General features: G+C 48.9%; 1 protein-coding gene across 1 annotated transcript in view; it reads right to left on the reverse strand.

Moving 5' to 3' along the window:
- The window catches only part of LOC144828412 (uncharacterized), a 2,343,931-nt gene that overhangs the window by 389,391 nt on the left and 1,936,580 nt on the right, over positions 1-17,960 (reverse strand). The window contains exon 26 of the mRNA XM_078686536.1: positions 7,960-7,995. Coding sequence (XP_078542662.1) covers positions 7,960-7,995 — 36 coding nt within the window. The remainder of the gene's footprint in view (positions 1-7,959; positions 7,996-17,960) is intronic.

Genomic DNA, 17,960 nt, shown 5'->3' on the forward strand with positions numbered 1-17,960 from the left:
AATTCCATGATTGGTTGGTTTGGTTTACTTGTCAGACCCTAGTATAGTGCACTGAGTGTGCCCAGGGCTTGTAAACCAAATGCTGCTGGTGGGCTTGCAGCACTGGTTGTGCCACCCACAGAATCAGCCTGTAAAAGTGTGTCTCAGGTCTGCCATTGCAGAGCCTGTGGGCAGTCCGGTACTGCCATGTTGACTGGGCAAGTGCACCCACTTGCCAGTCTCTAACCCTTTCCCTTTCTGCATATTATTCACCCTAATGGTAGGCCCAAGAGCAGGGTGCATTGTAGGTAAAAGGTAGGGCAAGCCCTGATGTGTGTGGTATGTCCTAATAGTGAATTACAGTAATTTTCGTTTTTCACTATTGCAAGGCTACCTGTTCCCCATAGGCCAGAAGCACAAGTTACTACTTGTGTAACGATATATCTGTAAGAGACTTTAGTAAGTGATAGATTCCTTACCTTAGAATATCCCCAGGCGTCAGACTGGATCCGGAAATTTTTGCGTAGCAGTACCCTTGCGTGTCGGTAGGCGTCGTCTGCGGCTCCGCACCAGTCGTCGGCGTCATGGGCGCCGTGATGACGTCGTCGGAGTACTTAGACACCGCCTCCGCGTGCTGACGTCAGTTCTTAGACACAGCTTTTCCGCGCCAGAAGCGCTGAGCCATGTTAAAAACCAACAGTGGTGCCATTGAAACTAGGGCCCTGAAAGGGGGGGAACCCTAACCCTAGATATCGGTTCGCAGAACGGAGAGGATAGGTGGGTCGGTAAGGAATCTATCACTAACTAATGTCTCTTACAGATATATCGTTACACAAGTAGTAACTTGTGCATCTGAAAGAGACACGTTAGTGATAGATTCCTTACCTTAGAATAGATACCCCAGCAATACTAACCCCGGTGGTGGGACTGCGAACCAATAATCACACCAGAAAGTCCTGGAGGACGGAACGGCCAAAGAAGCCATCCCTCCGGACTTGACTGTCCAGGCACTAGTGTCTTGCAAACGTGTGCAGCGAGGCCCACGTAGCAGTCTGGCAAATGTCCTGCAAGGGCACTCCCTGGCCCAGGGCAGTTGTAGTAGCTATGGCCCGGGTGGAATGAGCCCGCAATCCAACAGGGGGCTCTTTTTTAGCCAAGGAGTAACATGCCTGGATACACAAGATGATCCACCGGGAGATGGCACCGCTTTCCCCTTCTTAGCGCCCACGTAACCAACAAAGAGTTGGTCATCCACCCGGAACTGGCGTGTGCGATCCAAATAGAATGAGAGTGCACGTTTTGGGTCCAGACGGTGGAGCCGCACTTCCTCTTTAGAGGGATGCGGTGGCGGAAAGAAGGTGGGCAAGGTGATTGACTGCCCGATGTGGAAGGCCGTGACAACCTTGGGCAGGAAAGATGGCTTAGTACGCAACACAACCTTGTCCGGATGGACAGAAAGGAAAGGAGGAGTACAAGAAAGAGCCTGGAGCTCACTCACTCTCCTGGCAGAGGTGATGGCAACCAGGAAGGCAGTCTTCAATGTAAGAAGACGGAGAGGACAGTTGTGAAGTGGCTCAAAGGGAGCGCACATCAGAAACGTAAGAACCAGGTTCAAGTCCCACTGAGGCATCACAAACGGAACAGGAGGAAACGTGTGTGTGATGCCCTTAAGAAATCTATTTACAATAGGGGACTTGAACAAAGAAGGTTGATCAGGCAGCCTGAGAAAGGCTGAAAGGGCAGAAAGGTAGCCCTTGATAGTGCCCAGAGCAGAGCCCTGCTGGGCAAGAGAAAGAAGGAAGAGAAGAACCTCAGAAAGAGGGGCAGCAAGAGGATCCACAGCCTTTGCTGTGCACCATGCCACAAATCTGTTCCACCTGCAGGCGTATACCGACTTAGTGGAGGGACGCCTGGCTGCCAGAATGACATTACAGACTTCAGGAGGCAAGTCAAATGGCCTCAACTGTCGCCGCTCAATCTCCAAGCATGGAGGTGGAGACTGGACAGGTTCGGGTGGAGGACCGTCCCCTGCTGCTGCGACAGAAGGTCCTCCCGAAGAGGCAGACAAACCGGGGGATCGACTGACATACTGAGTAGCTCTGAATACCAGTACCTTTGTGCCCAGTCCGGAGCCACAAGGATGACTTGTGCCCGGTCGCGCTTGATCTTCTTCAGCACTATGGGCAGAAGTGGTATAGGCGGAAAGGCGTATAACAGACCGCAACTCCACACGCGACGAAAAGCGTCGCCGAGCGAGTGCCGCCTTGGAAATTCCAACGCGCAGAACTGATGACATTGCGCGTTCTCTTCGGTGGCGAATAGATCTAACCAAGGCTCTCCCCATTGCTGAAAGAGGCCTTGCGCCACGTCCGAGTTCAGACGCCATTCGTGATCCATCATGCACCAACGGCTGAGTTCGTCCGCCCTGGCGTTCAGAGAACCTGCCAGGTGTTGAACCACCAGGGTCACGCCCTGCTGTTCCAGCCACTGCCAGAAGCGCAGAGCCTCCTGGCAAAGGGTCCATGACCCCACCCCGCCCTGTTTGTTGCAGTACCACATGGCGGTGGTGTTGTCCGTGAACACCTGCACTACACTCCCCCGGACAGAGGGGAGGAATGCCTTCAGTGCTAGGCGAATCGCCCGCAGCTCCAAAAGGTTGATATGAAGCTGGGACTCCGCCGGAGACCAGAGGCCTCTGATCTCCGCCTCTCCCATGTGGCCTCCCCAGCCCTGGAGGGACGCGTCCGTCACAGACCTAATCGCGGTCCGTGAGCCACCACTGCAGCTGTCTCGCAGTGCCCTCCGAGATCGGGACGTGGTCGGACAGGTTGCCCTGATGCTGGGCCCACTGAAACTTCAGGTCCCACTGCAGAGCCTGCATCCGCTAACTGGCGTGATGCACCAGTAGGATGTAGGAGGCCATCAGACCCAGAAGCCGCAGCGTCAACCTGACCGAGACCCGGGAGAAAGGCTGAAATATCGGAACCAGAGCCCGAATATCCCGGACCCGCTGTTCGGGTGGATAAACTCGAAACTGCGCTGAGTCGAGAACCGCTCCGATGAAGAGGAGCTTCTGAGAAGGGCACAGGTGTGACTTTGGCACATTGATGGAGAACCGCAGCTGGTGCAGGAGATCCGCCGTAGTCTGGAGGTGGCTGACGACTGTCCGGGACGAGCCCGCCTTCAACAGCCAGTCATCGAGGTAGGGGAAGACTGAAACCCCTAACCTGCGTAGATGAGCTGCTATCACCGCCATCACCTTTGTGAACACCCGTGGGGCGCTGGTAAGGCCGAAGGGGAGCACGGTATACTGAAAGTGCTCGTGGCCAACCGTGAACCGCAGGTAGCGCCAGTGGGCCAGCAGGACGGGGATGTTGAAATAAGCGTCCTGCAAGCCCAATGCTACCATCCAGTCTCCTGGGTCCAGGGCAGCTAAGACCTGAGCCAGAGTCAGCTGTTGACGTTCCGTAGGTCCAAGATAGGGCGTAGGCTCCCTTTGCCCTTCTTGGTTACCGGAAAGTAGTGGGAGTAGCAACCACACCCTACTTCTGGCCCAGGAACGCGCTCGATGGCCCCCTTGGCCAAGAGGGCTGTAACTTCCTCCTGCAGAAGTCGCAAATGATCCCCCGATACACGGTGGTTCTGCGGTGGCATGGCTGGAGGAGTCGCCTCGAAGGGGAGGAAGTAGCCCCTTCGGACGATTTGCAGCACCCATCTGTCCGACGTGACAGTGCACCAGTGGAGGTGGTGATGGCGAACCCTGCCCCCCACTGGCGTCACGTGGGCCTGAAAGCACGGACTAGGAGGGTTTTGAGGCGGATGCTGCAGGGGAAGGTGTGGACTGACCTCGCCGTTGACCCCGACCGCCGCCACGGCGGTTTACACGGCCGCCACCACGTTGGGTATTACCCTGCGGAGCGTGGCTGGCAGCACGTGTGGGTGCACTCCTTCCGTGGCCACGAAAGGAGTGAAAGGCAGCTGATTGCTGGCGCGGGCCGAGAGGCCCAAGGACTTGGCCGTAGCCCTGGAGTCCTTAAAGCGCTCAAGTGCATGGTCTGCCTTGTCTCCAAAAAGGCGACGGCCATCAAACGGCATGTCCATGAGTGTATTCTGGACATCAGCCGAGAAGTTGGCGGACCTCAACCAGGCGTGGCGACGAATTGCCACCGTCGTTGCCATCTCTCTGCCCAGAGAGTCGGTGGTATCCAGTCCACACCGGATCGAATAACGTGCCGCATCTCGGCCTTCCACAAAGGCTTGGCCGAGTTTAGCCCGTACCTCCAACGGGCATTCTGGCAGCACGTCCGCGACCGTGTCCCACAGAGAGTGGGTGTAACGGCCCAAGAGGCACGCGGTGTTGGAAGACCGCAGTCCCAGATTCAGGGAGGAGAATACCTTCTTGCCGTATTGCTCGTACCTCTTGGATTCCCTGTCAGACGGCGCCGACGGGAATGCGGTCTGGGAATGTGAGGCCTGGATCACCAGGCTCTCAGGGGTGGGGTGGGTGGACAGGAAACAAGGGTCGCCCGGGGCCGGGCGGTGGCGTCTGGCCACGTTCCTATCTACAGGCGCACCTGTAGCCGGCTTGGACCAAGTGCCCAAAAGAACGTCAGTCAAGGCCTCGTTAAACGGCAGCAGAGGCTCAACTGAGCATGACTGCGGCTTAAGGACCTCAGTGAGGAGGTTAGACCTCACGGCCGCGACGGGGAGCTCAAGGCCCAAGGCCTTGGCCGCCCTCATCAACACCACACTATAGGTTGCCCCCTCCTCCGTAGCCAAGGTAGGAGGTGAGACAAAGCCAGTGTCCGGCGAAGTGTCCAGACCACTGGCATCCCCCAAGTCACCTGTCCAGTCCTCCTGGGACTGACACTCACGTGTCAGAGGGTCCTCAGACCCCTCCCAGTACTCCTCATCACCCATCTCCTGGTACTCAGGGTTAGAAAATGATGGGGCTGGTTCATGGAAAGTAAACTCTCCGAACGGTGTCTGAAGCGGCGCGCAGCGGCGCCGCACCGGTGCCGGAACCGGGTCGAGGGAGGCATCGGGGACGGCGCCGCCCGAGGACGGCGCCGGGGGTGACACCTGAGGGGTCGCACCGGGGAGGTCGTTAAGTCCACCGGCGGTGACCCGGATTCGGAACCGGATCAAGCACCTGACGGCGTCGGGGCCAAAGCCCCCGACCCGCTAGGACTCCCAGACGGGTCCGCTGGGCCCGAAGGCGCCCCGGAGCCCTTCGGAGGAGAGAGGGACCTCATGGCCATGAGGAACCGCTCGATCTCCTCCCGCGCCGCGTTAGGCCCAGGGACCGGAGGGTATGAGGCCGGACGCAGCACCTGCGACTCCAACGGAGCCGCGTGGGCGGTGCCACTTGAACCCCCGGCCGCGTCACACGAGCGTCGGGGGGAGTCGGAAGAGCAATGACGTCTCTTCGACTTCTTGTGCTTACCTGACGACTTCGACCCTGAGGAGTGATGTCGACTTCCGGAGCTATGATGGCTCCGCTCCCGCGACTGGTCCCTCGACCTCCGCCGGACCGAGACCTCTCTTGGCGCGGGGCCGACTGCTAGAGTTCGAGCCGCTTACGGGACCGCTCCCGTCTAGCCTTCGAAGTCAGGGCTCGGCAGTCGGAACAGGTCTTGTCGTCGTGATCGACGCCGATGCAGTGGAGACACCGACGGTGAGGGTCGGTGACCGACATCAGCCGGTCGCAATCCTCACAGGGCTTAAAACCTGGCATCCATACCGGCACCGTTCGGAGTCGAAGACTTTGAAAAAGAATGATCAAAACATCAAAAAAGATTTAGGCAAAAAGTGACTACGGTTCCACTTTTTCCGTATTTGCGATGCTGGCGCGGAAAAAAGAAGAACTGACGTCAGCACGCGGAGCCGGCGTCTAAGTACTCCGACGACGTCATCACGGCGCCCACGACGCTGACGACGGACGCGGAGCCGCAGATGAAGCCTACCGACGGGCAAGGGTACTGTTACGCAAAAATGTCTGGATCCAGTCTGACGCCTGGGGATATTCTAAGGTAAGGAATCTATCACTAACGTGTCTCTTTCAGATTGGGCGGGTTGATTATTACATTTAATAATCCTAACTGACTCAGGGAACAAGGTAGAAATTCGAGTTTAGTGTGCCTGAACTCAGAATGATAAAATACATATTTTAGTGAAGTTGGTTTTAACATTCTGTGTTTGAAAATTCCACTTTTAGAAAGTAGGTATTTTCTTGTCTAACCATCTTAGCCTGCCTCTGCTAGGTTGTGTATTCCTTGTCTGGGGTTTGAGGGACAGGGGCTGGGGGATTCCTGGAGACATGGTGAGTCAGCACAGGGCAGAATAGAGAGATCTGCATGTAGATGCGTGGGAGAAGGTGCACCTGGGACCTGAATAGGGCTGTGCCGTCCCTCCACAATGCTGGCTCCACCTCCTATGGTGCGTCTGATGGACCTGCCCTTCACTGTGAAAGGAAAGAAGGAGTCATGTAAACAGAAATTTCCAGGCCTGACCAGAACTGGTTTGGACAAGGCAAAGGCCTCTCTGCCTTCAGAGAACAAAGAGAAACTGTGTATGAAAAGGGGAACCCAGACCCCAGATTTCTATATCACTTTTAGGAAACAAGAAGAAACCTTTGCTGAGGTGAGGAACCAGAGAAACTGAGGATAGACTATCCCTAAGCTGAAGTGCTGCTTGGGTGATTGGCAGCAGTGGTTGCCTGACTGCCAAAGAAAGGAGAGAGGAACTTAGTGTGTACTTCCATCAACGTGTGAAGGCTCTCCAATGGCTTGAGATAGAGCTTGCCTCCTGCTGAAGTCTCAGGGACAACAGACATCACCCACCAGCTCCCCAAGAGTTCTTTGGAAGTGCCTGCAGTTGTGTTGGACTTTCTGAGGTACTGCGTGTTGCAAGCAGCTGGAAGCGCGACTCCCAAAGAAGAGGCGTGTCATTGCCACAGCCGCTGTCGTCGCATCGCCGGAGAAGAGGATTGACGTCGCATCAGACGCCGCCACATCAATGGAGAAGCAATTCGCCACCGCTGCAGCTGTTGCATCATTGTGGAAGCGCCTCACTTCGCCAGAGAAGAGGATCGCCGTCCCACCAGATGCCGCCGGATCACCTGGAAGCGTGCCGCAGGGCCTGTCACTTTTCAGAAGAATCGTTGAGTCGCCGCACGCCCATCGGGCGTGCATGCATCGTGTCGCATTCATGAGAAGATGCAATTTTCGTTCATTGCACTGGATCTTCATCACATCACGGCACTGCTGGTCGCATCGCCACAGAAGCGCAGTAAAAAAACGACGCATCACCTCCCCTCGCAAAGAAGAACCGATGCATCACCTCCCTGCAACACTATTGTTGTATAGCGTTACGCATCCAAAGGTACATTGAACTCAAAGTGTCACATTTTGCATCTTAAGAGAACTAAGCTATTTCTACCCTTTTTAAGTACAGTATTGTGGATTTTTTTCGTTTGTGGTCTTGTGTTAAGTTTATATAAAAATACCTATTTTTATACTACAACTTGTTTGGTGTCCATCTGTAGTGTTGTCCCTGGTTTACTGTATGTGTTCACAAATGCTTTACACACTGCCTCTGAGATAAGCCTGTCTGTTCGTGCATACTACCAAGGGGGTGAGCAGGGGATATTTTATGAGTGTATCCCCTTACCCCAACTAGACACAAGGGTCCCTATTTGTCAAAGGTACCTACCTCTGCCAACTTGAGACCCTCAAATCTAACAACAAGGGTATAGGCTGAGAGCACTGGCATGATCAACAAGCAGTTAGAAAGTGAGAAAGGGTGTAAGCATAGAGTTTTAGGCTCAAGTGAGTCACTTTTTTCATGTTTTATTCCTGCAATGAAATCAACAGTAACAATTTAACTATAAATGACCCCCATAACTTGATGCATATTGCTTCATGCATGCTGCCCAATAAGAAACTCAAGCAATTATTAAAACAGGGGTACTGTACTAACTTGCTGCTTGGGGGTTGCCTGTCTTTGCACCATGATCTGAGGAGAGAAAACAAGGTTAAAGCCATGACTGTATATATTATAAAATATATCCATATAATAAGATTTCCTTTAATGTTTGCTCTAATACCAGTACTAAAAACAAGACATGTTTCGTACAGTACATCAAGTGATTTCTAGCAGAGAACAGAATACATGGGGTAATAAAGGGCTTGTGCCGCATACATAAGGAATAGTTTCTTACCTGTAACTCAGTTCTCTTGGAGTAGAATTGCCATTATAGTAATAGACAAACAATAGTCCCACCCACGTGTGGGGACCCCCCAGCACTTCTTCAATATAAATCTCCTTAAGTGTAGACTTTCGCCTTTTTTCAGAAAGGCCTGCAAAGACACTTAAGAAAGAGATAGGCTATGCAGCCTATTTACATAGGCTACAATGGCTGAATTCTTCATCATGACGACAAAAAGCGGCCAGATCACAGTATTTTTGAATAATTTCAAGATATTTTAGCAAACAGCATAAATCTCCCTTACAAACCCTTTTTTATGATAGAGATGACAGAGAGCAGGACAGTGCAGCCTCAAAGGCTGTCTTCAAAAGGTTAAAAATGGGGGTTGGCAGAGATAGCAGGCGAGGCGGCTGCATCTCTCTAGTCTCTTTGTCCCCGCTGCAGGCTGTGGCTTATTCCAGTGGGGGAACTTGTAGGATCAACGAGCAGAACCTGGGTGTGTTCCAGCAGAAAGAGTCAGAGCGGGGGGCAGTCTCCTCCCATCTGAAGCAGCTGGAGGTGATTGGATGAGGTGATAATAGCAGAGGCCTGCACAGCAAGATGGGAGTTGTAGCCAAGAACGCTGGCCTGCGATGCAGCACTAGTGACAGAGACTGCGTACTACTAATCGGCTTTCCCTGGGCAGTGGAGTCAATAACTAGAGGCCGGCAGGACCGGCTTTGAGTGAGCCTGCTGCAGGGGTGCTTCTTGGCCTCGACTGGGCCAGTTGCCCTGGCCTACCCCACAAAAGCAGGATTGATAATGAAGGGTGGGAGGCCCAAATGGAGTTCGGAGCTGCCCCGTGACGCAGCGGCGGAAGGAAGTGAAGAGCGAGGAGCAGACAAGGGTCTTCTGAAGATTGCTTGGGGCAGTGCAGAGGTCCCTGGTTTGGGAGCATGGTGGATCCTTCTGGTGACCTGATAGCAGTGGTCTGCTGGTGATCTAGGCGAGAGTCTTCTCGCTGTCTGAGGAACCCAGCCCTGAAGTGAGGCCCTGCCCTGAGAATGTCTGTGGGTTTGGCCCCTCGGACTGCAGCATCTGCTCTGACCGGGGCCTGGGGTGCCCTGAAACAGTGGATATTGTAGAGGGCCCGCTTTCTCAAAACCGCCTGAAGGAGCAGAGGATCCCCAGAGTGGATGGATCCCAGTGGAGCAGGGGAAGTGATAGTGGATTCCCCACTCCAGCGCCACAAAAGAAAATGTGTGGGTCTTGAGATTGAGTGGAGGCCTTTGGGATATGAATGCAGGCTATGAGCCTGGGAGTCCCAGCACAACCGCAGTATAAGGCCAACCCCCAGCATTGTAGTCTAGGATATCCACTTTTGGGGGATGGCCAGCAATTCTTAGGTGAAGCGACTGATGGATCGGAGCGGTCACCTTGGGCCATGACGTCGGGGAGGGTGAAAATGAATCGCTTCCTCAAGGACATGCTGACCAAGCCCCCAGCGCTTCAGCGGGAGATCGGCAGACAACGCCTAGCATAAGCCAACTGCAGGACGTGGAGGGGAGTGAGGAGCCTGTCACCTGATACTTCCTGAAGGCACTGATCTCCTCCTTATGTGAAGACCTACAGGCCCTCAGAGGACAGCTCTACAGTGACATCAACGAGATTAGGGGTGATGTGGACTCCATCGAGGAGAGGGCCTCAGAAATTGAGGATAAGGAAAATTCTTGGGATGAGGAAGTGAAGCATCTGCAGCAGGAGGTGATACGCTTGTGGGAACAACAGATCGACTAACAGGCCCACATGGAGGACCTGGAGAACCACTCTAGGCGCAACAACTTTTCGATCAAGGGTGTGTCATCCTCTGCAGAGTATACTGATCAGGTTCTCTACCTGAGGGAACTTTTTTCTCTTTATCCTGGAAGCCTCACCAGACCTAGAGATAAAAATTGACTGAGTGCATCAGTCCCACTTGTGGACATTCTGACCTGCCTTCACGATTTTTAACTAAAAGAAAAGATTTAGCAAAAGGACTATGTTTTCCCAGGGCACACGCTGATGCTTTACCAAGACTTGGCTATGATAACCCCACAGAAAAGACAGGACTTCTGCCCAGCTCCTCCCATCTGCGGAGCAACGGGTATCACATATTCATTGGGCCACCATTTCCACCTCATTTTCCGCCTCGAGGGCAAACTGTACCAACTTTGCTCTATGGAAGAGACATGCCGGATACTCGGAATAGAAGGTTCCTCGGCTGGGACCCATGATCAGGATCTGGCGGGATCGTCCTCCCACAGATGCTCACAATGGCCAAGGCATCATCCGGCCCCTGGGACTGGAAAACCCGACCCAGCACAATTTCGCTTGAGTCACTGCCTGGGGACCAGCGAATAAGGACAACGCCTGACTTCGCAGGGCATGACAATTGCTGTTTACCGAGGGGTAGGCATGGTGGATGGTGGGTTCATGGACAGGCAGGGACTGAGGGCCAAAACATGTACAACTTGTTTTCATTGTCTGGGCACTTGTGATCTTGCTCTGCCAGTTCTTGACTTGATCAGGTTACTTTTATATTTATGCATTTAATTAAGTTTGGTTTTGTTTTGGATCAGTACTCAAATTGGACAAGGGACGACCTAGATACAATCACATATGGACTGGGATGTTGCGGGGGAGAGCGTGGGCTCCCACCATAGATGCGCACAACACAGCACTGCTCTAAATATTAGATATAAGTTAACCCCTTTGCTGCTAGGCCTTTTTCCCCCTCTGAGCTAAGCCTATTTTTGGCTATTTGGAGTAGTGCGCGCTTAGGCCCCTATAACATTTTGACCACATACAGTATCCATGCAAAATTTGCGTCCTTTTCTAACAACATCATGGAAATTTTAAAGGTATCCACAGTTTGTGGATTTCCCTGGAGGAGTCCCAGAAATTAGCCAAAATACAACAAAATGTTGTTTTTTGGGGAAAAATTGGAAAAACGGGCTGCAAATGAAAATGTCTGGGTTTTTCCCTGCATATGTTATCAAAAAAGGATTTGTGGTGCTGAAATCACAATTTTCCCAGCTTTTAGGGAATGACAGACTTTTGTCAGAAAACCAACATTTCCTACACAGTTTTGGCATTTTTCTGGGACACAGCCTATTTTTGCTATTTTTTGTGCTTTCAACCTCCTTCCAGTGTGTGAAAAAAATAATGGATCCTAAAAAGCTATACATTTTTAAAAAGTAGACAAGATTCTGAATTCAGCAAGGGGTCATTTGTGTAGATCCATCAAGGTTTCCTCATAGAAACTAACAGTTAAATATTGGAAAAATTGAAAATTAGTTGAAAAAAACAGCCTTTTGTGTCAACGTTTTTACCTGTAAGTTCTTATAATTATGGCAGCTCTTCAAAAGCAATATACCGTTACATCCGCTTGACCTTTTTGGTTGTGGGGATATATAGGACTTGTAGGTTCACCAAGAACCTGACGAACCCAGAGTCAAAAACTGAGCAGCAATTTGCAATTGCTTTTTATTATGTACCGGGTATATAGCAATAATTGCTGGAAAATGTATACATGGAAAAATTGGTATGAAAGACACCTATGCATTTCTGAAATATAGAGTTTAGAAACAGTACATATTTGCACATTTTCGAAATTGGGAATACTCACACTAGCATGAGAATTATCGCTCAATTTTCAAAATGACTTCTTTTTTACACATTGTCTTTCATTTGGAAGGCAGAATGCATCACAAATCAATAGGTAATAACAGTTGCTTTACAAATCTAAATTACCCTAAGTCTCCCGATACAAAATGGTACCTCACTTGTGTGTGTAGGCATAATGCCCACGACAGGAAATGGCTCAAAACCCAACGTGAACACACCACATTTTCACAATGAAAATTGACCTTTTTTTGCGAAGTGTCTAGCTGTCGTTTTTTAACACTAGCTCTGCCGGCACCAAGGGAAACCTAGCAAACGTATACATTTCTGAAAGCTAGACACCAAGGGGAATCCAGGATGGGGTGACTTGACTGCCTCCCACCAGGTTCTGTTAGCAAGAATCCCTTGCAAACCTAAAAAATTGTCAAAAAAAACACATTTTCCCCACATTTCTGTGGTGGAAAGTTCTGGAATCAGCGTCGATCCACAAATTTCCACCCACCCCGTGTTCCCCAAAGTCTTCTAAGAAAAATGGTACCACCTCACTTGTGTAGGTAGGCCTAGTGCCCGCGGCAGGAAACTGTGCAAAAAGCAATGTGTACACTACTCAATTTCGCAGTGAAAAATTACCCTTTTTTTGGCAAAGTGACTAGCTGTAGTTTTTGAACCCTAGCTCTGCCAGCACCTTGGGAAACCTAGCAAACTAGACACCCAGTGGAATCCAGGATGGGGTGACTTGACTGCCTCCCTCCAGGTTCTGTTATCCAGAATCCCTTGCAAACCTAAAATTTTTTTTAAAAACACATTATCTCCACATTTCTGTGGTGGAAAGTTCTAAAATCTGTGTGGATACACGAATTTAAACCCACCCCGCGTTTCCCAAAGTCTTCCGAGAAAAATGGTACCTCACTTGTGTGGGTCGGCCTAGTGCCCGCAGCAGGAAACGATGCAAAACGCAACATGGTCACACCTCAATTTCGCATTGTAAAATGAAAATTTTTTGGCAAAGTGCCTAGCTGTAGTTTTTTAACCCTAGCTCTGCCGGCACCTAGCGAAACCTAGCAAACCTACACATTTTCTAATACTAGACACCCAGGGGAATCCAGAATGGGGTAACTTGACTACCTCCCACCAGGTTCTGTTACCCAGAATCCCTTGCAAACCTAAAGAATTGAAAAACAAAAACACATTTCTCCCAAATTTCTTTGGTAGAAAGTTCTGGAATCTGCGTGGACCCACACATTTCCACCCAATCCGTGTTCCCCAAAGTCTTCCGAGAAAAAAGGTACCTCACTTGTGCGGGTCGACCTAGTGTCCGCGACTGGAAAAGGCGCAAAATGCAACGTGGTCACACCTCAATTTCGCAGTGAAAAATGACTGTTTTTTGGCAAGGTGCCTAGCTGTAGTTATTTAACCCTAGCTCTGCCGGCACCTAGAGAGACCTAGCAAACCTCTACATTTTTTGAAAACTAGACATCCAGGGGAATCCAGAAAGGGGTGACTTGACTGCCTCTCACCAGGTTCTGTTACCCAGAACCCCTTGCAAACCTAAACAATTGTCCAAAAAACACATTTTTGCCACATTCCTGTGGTGGAAAGTTCTGGAATATGGGTGGATCCACGAATTTCCAACCACCACATGTTCCACAAAGTCTTCCGAGAACAATGGTACCACACTTGTGTGGGTCGGCCTAGTGCCCGCGACAGTAAATGGCGCAAAACGCAACGTGGTCACACCTCAATTTTGCAGTGAAAGATGACCCTTTATTGGCAAAGTGCCTAGCTGTAGTTTTTTAACCCTAGCTCTGCCGGAACCTAGGGAAACCGAGCAAACCTATACATTTGTGAAATCTAGACACCAGGGAAATCTAGGATGGTGTGACTTGACTGCCTCCCACCAGGTTCTGTTACCCAGAACCCCTTGCAACCCTAAACAATTGTCAAAAAAACGCAAAGTGCCTAGCTGTAGTTTGTGAACCCTAGCTCTGCCGGCACCTAGAGAAACCTACCAAACCCACACATTTCTGAAAAGTAGACACCCAGAGCCTTCCAAGAAAGTATGGCTTGCGTGAATCCCCCAACGTTTTCTTACCCAGAATCGCATCCCCTGCAAACCTCAATTTTAGCTGAAAAAATCACTTATTTCAGACATTTTTGTGTGTGAAAGTGGGGCATCACCGGGCTCACACAAATATCCTACCACCCAGCGCTCCTCCAGGTCTTCCGATAAAAATGGTGCCTCACTTGTGTGGGTAAGCGGTACAAAAGGGGGTGGTGTGTTGTAATCGAATCTAGGCCCCTAGTGTAATTTTCCCGATTTATGCCCTTATATAGGGATACTTTATCATATCCTTATATAGGCATAGAAATCCCTACCCTATTTGGTCTAAACTACACAGCCCAAATACGGCATGGTTCCGAGAATTAACAACGATTTCTTGGAAAAACCCGCCTTCAGTAGCTAGGAACTTCCCCCTGCTTGAATATTAAGTTCTCCAAGAACTCCTGACGTTTTCCAAGAATTTAGCCTTTGAGTGACGATATTAAGTCCAAACATGCGTCAAACTCGGCACCTTCAAAGTATAAATATACTCAGGTTTGCCCAGTCAAACACACGGTGGTTTGGACCAGATCGACTATCTACTTTCCCGACGCAATGCAGCAGCAAGTGCCAAAGGAAGCTGACCCTCCAGCTGACGCACTGAGAGAGACGCTGTCTTTTCTCTTGCCGAGAAATCCGGCTCCAGTGTTTCCGGCTTACCCTTGCGTGTATTTTGGAAATCGAGTTATGAAAGAGAGATACAAGATCTCCTTCATTCTACAACCAAGGTACGGAGCTGATTAGATCTCTTAGAGAATTCTTGGAATAGATTCCTGGCAGAGAACTACTAAACTTAGACTACTCCTCACTTACTTCTCCCCTAGTACTAGACTTAGGTTAGGTACACCGGGGTAGGCGAATGTTTAGAAGCACCAGTTGAGTACTTTTAGTCATTATTTATTACTGTATGTATTTTGTACTTTTTATGCACTTTATGGCTTAGAAACCATGTCATGCTTTTACAGTACTACTTTATAATATTGTTCGTATTATATGCAGTGTACTTTATAACCAGTATTACGATTGTAGCAGTTCATTTCCAGTGCTTGAGAAAGAAGAGTGTTCAATAAATACTTTTATTGAAAACGCCAGACTCTCTATTTTCTCTGCATCTCTGGTGAAACAAAGCATGCACAACTGACTGAGTAAAATAACTATCTATTGTTTCGGCGACTCTAGAGATTTGATTTCTTATTCTTGGGAAACAAGTTGTCATGTTTATGCGCTTGTCAGAAACTAATCCCTTCTTGTGAATTCAAGAAAGTTTCTAGTGACCTCTGAGCTAGCTGGCACTCACTATTAAGTCTAATATATTCGGTAGAGACCTAGTCGACTTCAGTCCTACGTCTAAACTACAGTATATATTATTCCAATGCGCAGAGCCTATTGGGAATATAGGAACCGTACTACATGGCGCCCAACGTTTGGTAAGGCGATAATTTAACGCTAGATACTAGAGTAACTCAGTCGTGCTTTTCACACAGACCCCTTTTTCCCGTAAATACTCCAATAGACGTCTGGAGTGGGTAAAAGGATAATATCCGCCAGAACTAAGTAGGACAAAAATCCTATGTATTAGTTTTTGGTTTGTTCAACGTTGAAGGATACAGTGTTCCAAAATATTGTGCACCTAATCTTTGTTCCCTTGAAACTTGCTCTGCAAACTTTCATTCAACAAAATGACAGAGAATGGCGACGAAAGGGAGGGAGCTAGAGCAGCAGCTCAAGCAGTCTAAGATGACACAAATTTCCAACAAAACGAGGATGATGCTATAATCATCCCGGCAAATATAAGGAAAACCATAACTAGGTGGTAAAGTTATACTTGTAATAGAGGCACATGAATATCGGCAGACAGAGGTATTCTGTTCATGGATTACTTTTCCACAAGCAAATCCAGTAACACAAGAGTTCCACTACTACAAAGCAGAGGAACCTCCAGCAGAATACGTTCCTTTCGAGGCCGTTGAAATTCCACTAACTTACCAAGAGCATCAGCCCTACAACCTCAAAATCACTTTACCAGGCTCGGTCCACTAGGTAGACCAGGAGCTACATGGCCGGTACTAGCCAGATATACACCACATCCTGACATTAACGGAATGACAGGTCCAGAACTGTTAGCTCAGCTGAAACAGTTACTTAAAATACACAGACAATTGGTTCAATATGTCATGAGGACTTTAACAGTCCAACCTGCTATAAGGATCCCACAGCACAACCCTCACCAGGGGAAGACAAACAAAATTACACCACAGACTATACAATCAGTCATAGGTAAATTACCCGCAAAGAGGGAACAAATTCCGTTCTGGTTAGCTCAGAAAATTACTCAGATAGAGGCAGTATTCCCTGATAGTACACCTCATGAGAAACACAGAATTCTGACAATCTGTTTACCAATGGGGATAGCACCACATGTGGAGGACTGTGACACTTGGGGTACAGTCTTTGCTTCAATCTACACAAAAACACATGGTGTACCGTCTATGGCGGTAATACCAGACGCTCTGAGACAGATTCAAAATGAATACGGTCCAGAACCGGCCTTAAATCTAGGTATGAAATTACTGAAAGATTTCAAACAGGTCTCAGCTACATTATTAGCTAACATTAAAGGTGAAGCAGCATCCGTGGCAATCCGCCAAAAGTTAAAAGAAACAGATATAACATATCAACCGTATGAGCCTGCTAGAATTATTGAAAAATCTTATGAAGAATTAGGAAGAGATAGTTTGGGTGGTAAACCAGTAAAACCTGAATTAACAGGAAATCCTGAAAAGGTGTTTATTAGAAATAATCTCACTACTTCTAAAAAGAAGTGGGAAAATACTAAACAGACACTTCCTAGAGAGAAAAATTCTCAGTCCAGAGGTAAGTCTCCCCAACGGGAGCCCTCTGAAAAAAGGTATAACCTTACGAATAGGGATAATTTAAACAAACCTGACAGATATCAAGATAATGATACACGTCCCTCTCGATCTTTTCAGACTTCCTCGCAGAAATCGGAAAGAAGAGGACGGTCAGAACACAAGGAGAAACGTGTCAAGTCGAAAGACAAAGAACCCGTTCACCAAAGGAAAAAAGCTCAATTTCCTAAAAAGAAGGTAGCCAGCATAAAGATCAGACATGCCGACGATCTTGAGGACACAACTCAAGAATGGGGAGTGGGCTCAAACAATGCTAGACAGCGCAGCAGAAGTCACCATAGTTCGCAGGATCCTGAAGGATCATCTGGAGACAGTGGACTTGAATGAATACATTCAGGTTGAAACTGCAGACACCAGGGTTAGTGTACCCCACAAGTTACATGAAGTAACACTCCGGATGGAGGGGGATATAACTAGAAAAATAAGAGCACTCTTTTGGGAAAAGATCTCTAAGGGCTATGACATTCTTCTAACTGAACAAGACTGGCCACCTGAATTTGTCAGGGAGTGCCCACATGGCGAAGAGATGATTATGCCGTCCTTCTCAAATCATATTCCAATTCATAAAAAATATACAGAAAATGGGCAGTAGCTCAGGCTCCAGCATTATATAAAAATCATGTGGGATGAGATGAGGATTCTCCTCACCATAAAATCCAGTTAAAAAATCAACCAGCTGCACAAAGGCAGTACCCAGTTAAGCAAGAAGCTAAAAAACAAGTCAGGGAGATTTTAAATCAACTTGAATACCAAAGGGTGATTGAAACATGCACCTCGTCAATGAACAATCCTTTGTTTCCTGTCTCCAAACCAGACAATTCATATTGTCTAGTATTGGATTACAGACACTTAAACTCTTGTTGCAAAATATTTGCAGTACAAAATACACACAGTGCAGCATTGATGAATAACATTGTGCGCAAAAAATATAAAACCACATTAGATATTTCAAATGGGTTTTTCTGTCAAAACATTGCACCTGAAAGCAGGCATCTGACCGCTTTTTCAATAATGGGGATACAGCAACAATTTTGCCGTCTCCCCCAAGGGTTCAAGAATAGTCCAGGGTTATTTTCAGCCAGGGTAACAGTTACTACAA

Source organism: Lissotriton helveticus, chromosome 4_1 (assembly GCF_964261635.1).
Source record: "Lissotriton helveticus chromosome 4_1, aLisHel1.1, whole genome shotgun sequence".
NCBI lineage: Eukaryota > Metazoa > Chordata > Amphibia > Caudata > Salamandridae > Lissotriton > Lissotriton helveticus.